Source organism: Nesoenas mayeri, assembly GCF_963082525.1.
Source record: "Nesoenas mayeri genome assembly, chromosome: 9".
Lineage (NCBI taxonomy): Eukaryota > Metazoa > Chordata > Aves > Columbiformes > Columbidae > Nesoenas > Nesoenas mayeri.
The window spans coordinates 22,791,060-22,801,702 of record NC_137557.1 but is presented as its reverse complement, the minus strand read 5'-3'; the positions used below and the strand labels follow the sequence as shown (position 1 = coordinate 22,801,702).

Sequence of the window (10,643 nt, the reverse complement as noted above, 5' to 3'; positions counted from 1 at the left end):
TCCGAAGGGAGGCGTTCACAGCAGGGATGTAGGAACACTTCGTACACCCCGCAGCACCGAGCCCGCTCCAGCCGCTCCACTCAGCACTCCTCCTGCCTCCGAACAGCCGTTAACGGGCTCACCGCGCGGCTTATGAGGCGGAGCGCGCCTGTGACGTCACAGAGCTCCAGCCAATAGCGAGCTCTGTTTACTCCGAGGAAGGCTCATGCATATTCACGCGGGAGGCTCTCGCGCCCGACAGTTGCCGCAGCGGCTCCGGGTGGGGGGCGGAGACAGGCCGCGCGCCCCGCCCCGCCCCGCCCCGCGCCGCAGGAAGCCGCGCGGCCGTGCTGCGTATTTATGCGGAACCGTGCGCAGGGCGGAAGCGCCCGGGAGCTCCGTCTGCAGCCCGGGTGCTGGCGGCGAGGATGAGCCAGAGGGACACCCTGGTGCACCTTTTCGCTGGCGGGTACGTACAGCCGCCGCACGGCGGGGCAGCGGGCACGCTGCCCACCCCGGCCCTTCCGCGCGGGCGGCCGGGCAGGGCCGTCTGCCCCCCCTGTTCTTTCCCCGCGGGCTCCGCCGCCCCGGTGTAGCGGGGCGGTGCGTGGTGGGTGCAGCCCTGCAGTTCTCCCCGCATTTGTCTCCGTAAACCTGGCAGGGGTTCCTGCGGTGATTTCCAGCGGGGATCCTGCCCGGCGCGGCCTGGCTGGGAGCTCGGCCTGGCACGGTCACCCGTGGCGGCGCAGGGGCTCCGCTGCGGCGGGAGAGCTGCGCGGCGGCCGCGGAGCGCTGCGAGGGGCCGTTGCCCCTTCTCCGGGGCTGACGGGGTGCGAGGGTGAGGGATCACTGCTGGGGTGAGGGGCCGGTCTGCTCCCCAAAGCCCCTCTGGGCCTGTCCTGCGGTTGCATTCTGTGTGCCCACCCTGCAGGGAGCCCTGGCTGCCCGGGCACGCCGTGTCCGTGTGGCGCCTGCCGAGCCCGGCCCCGAGGGTTGCGTTCTGCCGTGGGCAGCGTGAGGGATACGTGGGCCCTTGGGCGAGACGGGTGAAGGTTTACCTTTAAAACAGCCCCTTCCCTCTGACCGGTCTTCCAGGAGTTTGTCCCATATCAGGCGTTTCCAAGCCTCTATGCACGGTGTCCCCCGCTGGGTTGGAGAGGCTGCCCGAACATGCCTGCCAGTGTCAAAGGGCCACCATGTTACTTGAGTGCATTTCAACACTCTGCTATGTACTGCTTTTAGGTGGGGGGCTTGACATGAGCCTGCGGCTTTCTGCACACAAAGACAGAATAATTAGAGGAAAGAATACAGCTAGAAGTAGAGCTGGGGCTCTTGTAGCCTTGGTTAGGTTTTGTGGTGACTCTTGCATCTTTCCAGGTCTTTGTGCATCTTTTTAAAGCTTTGTAATGCTTGGGATGTTTGCAGTTACACAGTCTGTGGTCTCTAGGGATAAAGCAGGAGCAGCACCTAGCCGAAAAATCTGGGGATCCTATTTGGCTTAATGATTAAAGTGCATTTGAGTAGCAAGCATGGCTATACAGAATAGGAAAAGTGACAGACTAAGAACATACTTTTCATTTGAAGACAAAGCTTGAAGCTCAGATTTCCATTTGTACTCGTTGACTCTGGACTGGGGTGATTGAGGAGCAAGAAGAACTTGGTGTTTACTCTGGCAGGTCTAGGTGAGTTGGATACACATGAGCACATTCTCTGCTTCCAGCCCACTTTGCAGGCTTTCGCTGTTACATGCCTGATTCAGTGCTTCTATGGGTGCTTTTTCACCCCCCTGTTTTCTGGAACTCATGTTTAAGAGGAAAGCGATTATGCAGCAGGAGGCCCAAGATGTGGTGGTGTGCACTTTTTTCTTTAGAATTCACATCCTTGTAAATGTTTAGAGAAGCAGTAGAAGGAGCATTGCCTTATTGTAGCACTACCTTAGATCTGCAAAGGGGAGATTACTAGGCAGAATAATGCGTAATGGTAGGGACAGATTTATAAACCTGAAACTTAACACCAGATGAGGATTGCTCAGCTCAACTCTTTCATTCCTATTCTTTGCAGAGACCTCTGGTCTACATTTAGCTGCTGGCAAGTTGGGTCAAGGGTTATACTGTAAGGAAAAGGCCAAATGATGTTTCCACACATTTCCTGTAATCTTAGCTCAGCAAGGCTAACTGTATATTTGGCCACATTTAGCAGTAAGAAGATTGTTCAGGGTCATCTCACAACTCCTTTATGAGCATGGTGGGCTACAGTTCTTGAGTGATCTTTAGTCTTCGTTTTCCTTTAGGTTTTGCTGGAGACTGCATAGAAACAACATGATTATCTCAATTCCTTGGCCTTTGTAATGTGTTAACATAAGTTCAGTCTTCAATTCCTGCTTTCTGTAATGAAAGTATAGCTGTGATGACATTGCTGTTTTAGTAATGTAGGCGGGGCCATCCTGGCATTTTTCTGTAGCTGCCTGGTTTGTTGTGTGACCAATTCAACAAGAGCTGTCAAACTGCAGTACTTGTGGGCCATTACAAGTTTATGTTGAGAGTCAGTTTCATATTTCTAATAGGTCCCTCCCCACACTTAATTTTTCCCTATCTTACATCCTTATCATCCTTTCCAACAGGTTTAATATACTCTTTTAGCAGTGCTGGCCACGGGGCAGTGATGATGAGAAAATTACTCAGCAATTACTACTTGCTTTGTTTTCTAAAGTAGTTTTTACTGAAGTAGTTTCGTTTTTAAGAATCATCTCTGTTTTGCAACTGCATGTTTACTTGTAAATACAACCAGTATTTTGTGATGAAAATACTAATTTGAAGTCTAAAAGTAAGTAATTTAGTACTCATTCTGGAATGGCTTTTAATGTAGTTTTGAACACCATCATTGAACTGAAGTGGTCTTGTTTGTGGATTTTTTGTTGGTGGTTTTTTTCTTAGAAAACAAAGCTCATCTAGATGATTTTACTGGACTAGTTCATTTATTAGACAATACATCAACAAAGAAGTACTTCATGTCTAGACAACTCCCCCTGCTATGACCTTTTTGACTTTTTTTTTAAAATAGGATATTCTCTGAAGTTCTATACATAAGAATAAAAACCATCACATTTAGAAGTAGAAAATACATAGCATGAGAAGAGTGTCACGTTTCCAGGAAAGAGGGTAAGGTACAAAAATAAAGAACTCAATTTTAATACAAAAATAAGGTTACTAACTTTTAAGAACACATTCCTTAAAGAAAAGCAGTTTTAACTGATAGAATTTGTAAGCAGTTGTTTCCATGCAATAGCTTGGCTGTCACCTGAAGACACTTAATCATAATTTTCTAGGCTATGTTCAAAACTGCCATTGTGCACTCAACACTGAAGAATAATTGCAGGGAGCATATCTGAGTGGATTGATAGTGTACCTGGGGTTCAGTTTCATGCTGTGACAGTTTTGAAATCACTTACTTGGCTCATATGTTGTCATGATGCCCCTAATTGTCAGGTTCTGTATACTGTGTGGTGGCTGCACCTCCATTTGTTCATAGTATCTTGTCCTTGTGGCAGCAGGAACTAGCTGGACACCTGTAGTGCTGGATCATGATACAAAATTGTGCTTCAGGTGAAACTCTTGATGTATAATTTTTGTTCTGAGTTATTCAGTTGCATTGGTCAGAACTCTTCTGGTTTAGATTTTTTGGCATATCTTCTGGTTTTCCATGTCCTAGTCCAATAGCAGCTGTTTTCATGCTGTAGACAGCATGTTACCTGAGTAAAAACTCATGTGCTTTTATTCCAAACCAAGAATAATCATCAATTAAGCATTTTGTATCTTTACATTATGAAGTCTTGTGATTGAAATGCAGGCTTTAGATGAACGTTTTAGTTCAAGTATATAAATTACATAGTTACATGCTTTTCTAGTTATTAGACTACGTAAGCCAACCAAAAAGTAGTACAAAGACCTTAATGTTTTGCTTTATAGGGAAGAGTAATTTCTTTTGGACATAATCTGCTTGCAATCATATTTGGTACATCGAATGAAAATTCAGGTGTAGGCTACAAAAATAGTTTCCAGGTTTTCATGATTTATTCTTCATTTCCAGAAAGCTTATGACAGTAATTCTGTGTCATTCAGACTTCCATCAGGGTGTGGGAACTTGCCTGGGCTTTGTCTCCCCAGCAAAAGGATGGACTGTTTTGGGTTAGGGGGTGAGCAGCTGCTTTTCTGAGTTCAGGGTTTGGATACTCTCAGATTTACTTCTTAATTTTTTCTTTACTCTGTGTTTTTTGAAGAAAGTTGGTTGTTTCTTTTTAATTTAATTTGTGAGGAGGTATAGAGAAGAGTCTATTTGTCATGATTATGGAACTGTCTCAAATTGATCTGTGATTTAAATTGGTCTTTGACAGAGGTTCTTAGCAAATCCTGCAAATGGCTGCAATGGCTGAAATAGTTAAGACTCAGAAAGTATATTTAAGAAAAGTGTTTGAATGATGTGGAAAGATCAGGCACTGTTGAAATGTATGAAGTAAAGGTGAAAGACCCTTGGGGCTTTTCTTGTTTAAGACGAGATCAGTTAATCATGTAGCAGGTAGTGTGATAAGGGCTTTTTGACTCCTCCTCAGAAAATAGCCACTTAAGCCACAACTGAGTAGCCAAGCTCTTGGACTCTCCTCTTCCCCAAAGTACATTCCTGGTATAACCCTGGATGTCTTTCAGAACCAAGTTCTTCCTGTTGTAGGGCACGGGAGAGGGTTAGTGCCTTCCTGTCCAAGCTTCAGGTTATTTTAGTGTTCAGAGACTCTGCTGTGGGGAATAAGGCAGTGTTTGTTTAACGTACTGAGTAGCTCGAGTTTTGCTCCATGAGGTTACCAAATTGCATGAAAATTGCTGTCAGTACTTGAAAAAACTGTGGCCCTGGTGTGTTTCTGATGTTTCCTTTTAGATGACTGATACTTTCAGCTGTTTGTACTTAATACAAATGTCCTTATAAATATTTATTTACCTTGGTTCTTAACAGAAGCTACACTGTACATGTTCATATTTGTTTTGGATAATGGAACCCGGTAATGCTTGTTCCCCTTGTGTTTTTCCTGTTTTTGCTTCTAGGTTTCTATATGCCAGCACATTAGGGGAATTTTATTTTTATGCTCTTAATTAGAAGTAGCAAGTTTGATTAGTATTTTTAGTTTAAGGATGTTAGCTTAACTTCTATGTTCTAAGTTTCAACAAAGAAACGTAATTGGTGAATAAGGGGGTTAAGGGTTTCTGGCTGCCCATACTTCTAGTAGTCATGTTAGTACCAAAGATGGGAAGGTGTGCAGTCTAACAGGAAAAGCCTAAAAATTCTGGATTAATGAGATACATTCTTGCTGTTCCTGAAAGTTGTACTTGCTAAAGCCCTTAATTACTTGAAAAAGAGGGAAGTGTAAGTTTAATATCCAAACCTGCAACTTTATCTGTTGATGTGAAAGTGTTGTAATGTTGCTCTATGCAGTTCTGAGAGATTTGGGACCTGAGTTTGCAAGAAGAGGTGGGAAGGTTAGAAAGAGTTTTGTTTGCAGTGGCTTGGGCTTTGTTTCTTTTAAGAGTTTTGAGCTCTGTTTTCTTGCTGTTTCTCTTGGCAGCTAGTATTTGCAGGGAACTTTCATTTTCATACAGAAAAGAGAAACAGCTGGTAAAATGCATGAATGAACGTAGACCCAAGATAACAGGGTCAAGGTTTATCTCTGAGTCTTTGAGGCTGTGGTTACAAATACTGTGAAAGGTGATTCTGAGGCTAGCACTATGCAGCCTCATCTCTTATTTGTATAAAATATGTAATTATCTGAAGGAATAAATAAAAACATTGCACTGACAGTTTCAATTCTGTGTCAGCTGACACTGCATTAATCTGCTTTGGGGCATTTATAGACAGTCCAGTGGCTGAGTCTGAGACCCTCATCTATGCTGGAGCTGTCTCTGCTTTTACTTGCAGGGGTGTAAGGTAATGGCAGATGATAAAAGCAAGTCTTCTTGTGCAGCCATCTCTGGAAATAGAATCTGGGATTTGAATGCCACACAGGATTAGGTTTTTGAAGTATGTGCATATCTCTTTCCTTGTAGCATCTTACAAATAATACAGGTCTGTCTGGAGAGAGCGGTTGTCAATACTATATCTGTGTTAGATTTCTAGCAGAGTTTAAAACCCAAATAGTTCCAGGTTTGTTTCTGTTAACCTGGTGAGGTGATGGATTTCTAAATGCACATTAGGGATCAAATTAAATGTTTGGGTTTTGGTGGGGTTTTTTGTTTGGTTTTTTTTGTGTGTGTGCACGCTCTCTGGAATAAGCTGCAGTTTAGGAGAGCATTGCCATCTTCCTAGATTCTTCTTTCCAAAAGATGTCAAGTAGGCAACTGTTATTTGTTTTACCATTGTTGTTTGAAGTTTGTCGCAATCCTGTAGGTTGGATAACTACATGTCTCTGTTTCACTAGGTGCAATGCCTCTTGTGCCTTCTTTTACAGTTTAAGCTGCAGATTTATTTCTCTAACTTTACTGTGTTAATAATAGTGGGATTTTAATCTTCCTTTTTAACTTGGGTATTTGTTTTTGTGGATTTACCTACTGATCTTTGCTCTTCTGGCCTTCAAACTACTTGGGATCTACAGGTATTGTCTTATGCACTTGTATGATCAGATGTTTCTGATGAAAGTCAGCTTTGCAAGGTTTTCTCATACTCAATTGGCAAAGCTGAAAAAGGCTTGTAGTAAACAAAAGTTAGAGGCAAACGTCAAATTTAGGATAGGTAAAATAAGCAAGTGGTCTTCTGAATAGCATTCCTTAGAAACTGCTGTGAACGTTCAGACACAGGAGTGTCTCAGGTTTTGGTTCTTCACTTCCAGTTTATAGTCTGTCAGTAGGAGTGTATTTGCTCACCTACTCGTTCCACCAGGTGAAACCCATCTAATCCTGGACAAAAAGTTACACAGGAGTTAAGTGTTCTCACAAGTCACAGTTGTTGGGGCCTAGTATGTGATGGGAGATGCTGAAGCCCAGAGTACATTTACAGAGGAGAAATTTCTTAAGTAGCTTACAAAATCCCACCTGTGTTATTGAGAAGAAATCTAATAATTTTCTGTCTCTTAAACTTTTTTACTGAACTCTGCTACTCCCTAATTTGTGTTAAACCACAAAATTAAAACAGACAAACAAAAAAACCCCACCAAAACTCCTTAATTTGAGCTGGTGCAGAGGGCAGCAGGAGAGGTGGCTGCAGTCTGCTGGCAATTTATAGAACACTTGGGTTAAGCTGGAGCTTCTGGCTGCCTGTTAATCAGGACTTGGAGCACAAAGAAGTAGCTGTCCTTTTCACAGTGCTTCCAGTAATGTGTTAAATAAGCAAGGCCAGAAATACATTTCTAAGTAAAATACACTGTCATTGATGGTGGTGACAGAACAGCTGGTGTGCTGCTGGAAGTTGTTTATTTGTACATGTGTAGTTATTGAATTATCTCTCTTCTTTGTTTACCTGGGAGCTATGTTTACTGACAATTTCTCATAAATAGATTTCTGTCAAGTCTTGCAGTGTTTATCTTGAAGTTTAAGTGAACTAAATAAATCAGTGTAGTTCCTTGGATTATGCTTTTGTTCAGCGGTTCAGTTCAAACTCGGATCTTGAGAGCACAGAGCAAGGGCTGGTTCCTCAGCATTTGGGGACTTTTTCTTTCACTCCTTTGATTCTGGATGCTTTCTCTCTTTGAGGGCTGGGAGAGTGTGGTATTACATTTTGACAGAAGTAAAAATTGGGGATTTAGCAAAGACTTGTTTGTGAGGAATACAGGACCACATAGCACTTCCCTGCTTTCTTCATTTTTAAGTAACAATTTCAGATCTTGAAGGTGGGTGACAGAGGAGAATTGTAATCGAAACTGTCAACAGATGGTAGAAAACATTCAAAATATTCTCAGGTGCAGTTGAGACATCTTAAACTGTTTAAAGAAAAGCAAACAAACCAAGCACCCAACAACACAACAGTAAGAAACTGCCAAGGGTGCTGATTATTTGAAATGACTTGAATAGCAGAATGTGGTGCAGGCAGAGGGTGCTCCATTCTTCAAGGGAAGTGGTTCATCTGCTGCTTCCTTAGGGTGTATGTGAAAATAGTGCTGGCTGCTGCTACATCAGCTGGTGATCACTGAACAGCAGTTGTAGTAGGCAGACTTTTGAGTAGCTATGTGTCCTCCCTAGTGATCTCCTCAACTGTTGTGGAGTGTTTCTAAGTGCTCCACAGTGGATGTCTGACAGGAGTGCTGTTGCAGCCAGGTGGCTCTTGTGGTGACTGGATGTGGTGCAGGGGAGCATGCAGGACACAGTGCCAGCTTGGTGTTAATTTTCAACTTTGGAGAATTTTTCCAGTGCAATGGAGCTGTGGAGCCAGTAGCATTAAAGGCTCTAGATTCCAAGCTCTGATGAAGAATACAGGCCAAGTTTTTTCCTCTTCTGTTCTTCCCCCTTCCATAGTATTTATCTAATTAATATAAACAATACCATGTGCTTTCTCTTGCTGTTTCTGTTGCTTGAAAGCAAGTGCTTGTGGAACCTGTCCAAAAATCAAATGTGAGAAGATCTTAGAGTAGGCTGGAGGGGATCAGAAACAGAGGGGTTGCAAGAAATGAAATAAGCTCTAAAGCCAACTGCCTACAGTGCCTGCACAGGCATGGTGCCATATAGCAGTGTCTGTCCTTGAACTCCAGGAAATGCAGCAACTTGCTCTTGGTCTTGATGCTCCCATGGTTCTCATGTAGTATCCATGTCGTGAACCATAATGTTTTAAAGGCTCCTACTGCTTCCAACACTGGCTAAAATAAATATTAGCACATCTAGTCTATCTCTTCCTGCAACTCTTATTTTAAAAATTCTATTCGTAGCTTGCTATTAGAAGAGTGAGTTGCTCATTCAGAGATGTTTTAAATGTGCTTCTCTAGAAGCTGCATCAGTCTGTTCCTGTATGTGTACAGCACACACTGGAAGACTCTGTTCAGTCTTCCTGTGAAAATACTTCTTTCCAGACTGACAATGAAACTCATTTTCTTAATTAAAACTTGGAAAAGAGTAGACTTCAGTCTAATCTTGTGGTTAGAGTGGGACAAGATGTCTTTAGGCTTAGTAATAGGATACCTCTAGGCCACTAGGTTTAAATGGAGCATTAAGTAAACGTCATCAAACATTATCCTACTTTGCAGCTGTTTGTTATTGTCAGTTCAATTCACACAAATGTTAGGTTTTTAGTATGCAGTGCTCTGCTAACAACTACCATTATTTCTGGTGTTCTCTTCAGTCAGAGACAACAGCCTAAAAGCTACATTCCTATGAAAGTTTATAGGAGATCTTGAGTCTTGTTACTTCTAATTTGTACTGAACTCTTCTTTGCATTTTGGATGATGTTATGTAAAAAATTCAATCAAACAAGTCTTACAGCTCTTTAAAGGTTTTGGGGGTGTTTGAGCCTCTCATGTCACAACGAAATAGCTGATAATTATCTTGTTAGAATCAAACACTAACTCCAGTTATTGCATCAGAGAAGGGAATGCTGGGCCCTATGAATTTAGTATGAATTGCATTTGTTAGTGGATCAGACTGAGTTGTTAGTAGCATAATTAATATCCTAATTTAAGTCGGGGTTTGGAGTGGTGGTGAGTGTTTGTTTTTGAAAGGGTGCATATAGTGTCCTAGTCATAGTTTTAAGATGGACGTCTTACAAAGCTAAGGATACTGATTTCAGAAAAGGTTCAAGGGAAGCACTTGCCGAGGAATTTGGGGATGTCCTTGGAACTGGAATTTGGGGATTTGATACTTTTCCCTCAGAGGCTGTATGTGATTGTAGTTAAACAGATAGTGTAGATCTTAATAAATTGGTTATGATCAAGCATGAGAAGAATCCTCTGAGCAGAGCTGCTAAAAGGCAGCATGTTCTTGGATATTTTCTGCTCTAGCAGAATGAAAGTAACTCCACTGTCAGCACAAGTCATGCACAACTTGCCTTGGCTTGCTCACAGCAACAAGTGGCAGACTGAAGCAAAATCTGCAAGTCTTTATCTGCTTAGCCACTTAGTGCTCTTTTGTCTTCCCAGGTTGTACTCCACAGTAGCTAGCCTGTCTTTCTGTAATGGACAGAACTTAGGAAACGCTCGGAGAACCATTGCTTTCTTGGTACAATGCCCAACATACAAATGCAGTTTTGAAGATGTCTTCATCAATATTTCAGTTTTACTCAATTGCCACACCATGGTTCTTACGTGTAGCCTTGTGTGCACAGTACATAAAACATTTTTGCCACGAAGGATTTTTGGCACCATGTTCATGGTCAGGAGCACACTAAGCATTCAGAAAAAGTTAAATTTTATCAGCAGTTAAACATTTCACATAGTGAGCTATTTTTGATTTGAACAACATGTACTAAAGACTGTGCACCTTCACTACTTTACGAAACTATATTTTTGTCGGTTTACATTTGTACTCCAAGTTGTGGGGTTAACAAACTGACTTAACAATTTGCTTGCCTTCAAGAGCAAATAACTGTAGCATTGTCATGCATGTTCCAGTTATTTCTTCACCTTTTGCAATTTCACTGTGTTCACTATAATGTTAGATTTGAATGTATCTTTCAGTTTCACTGCAGTTAAGAATGTGATGATCCTGTTT

The 10,643-nt window shown here is 42.5% G+C and overlaps 1 protein-coding gene across 5 annotated transcripts in view; it reads left to right on the top strand.

The window, feature by feature from the left end:
* Positions 1-317: 317 nt before the first annotated feature.
* The window catches only part of SLC25A36 (solute carrier family 25 member 36), a 38,389-nt gene continuing 28,063 nt past the window's right edge, over positions 318-10,643 (top strand). For all 5 annotated transcript variants that reach the window (XR_013922508.1, XR_013922509.1, XM_080349576.1 and 2 more), the window contains exon 1: positions 318-448. Coding sequence is in view for 3 of the 5 variants with exons in the window: in XM_080349576.1 (XP_080205702.1) it covers positions 408-448 (41 nt within the window). In the remaining 2 variants the exon portion in view is untranslated. The remainder of the gene's footprint in view (positions 449-10,643) is intronic.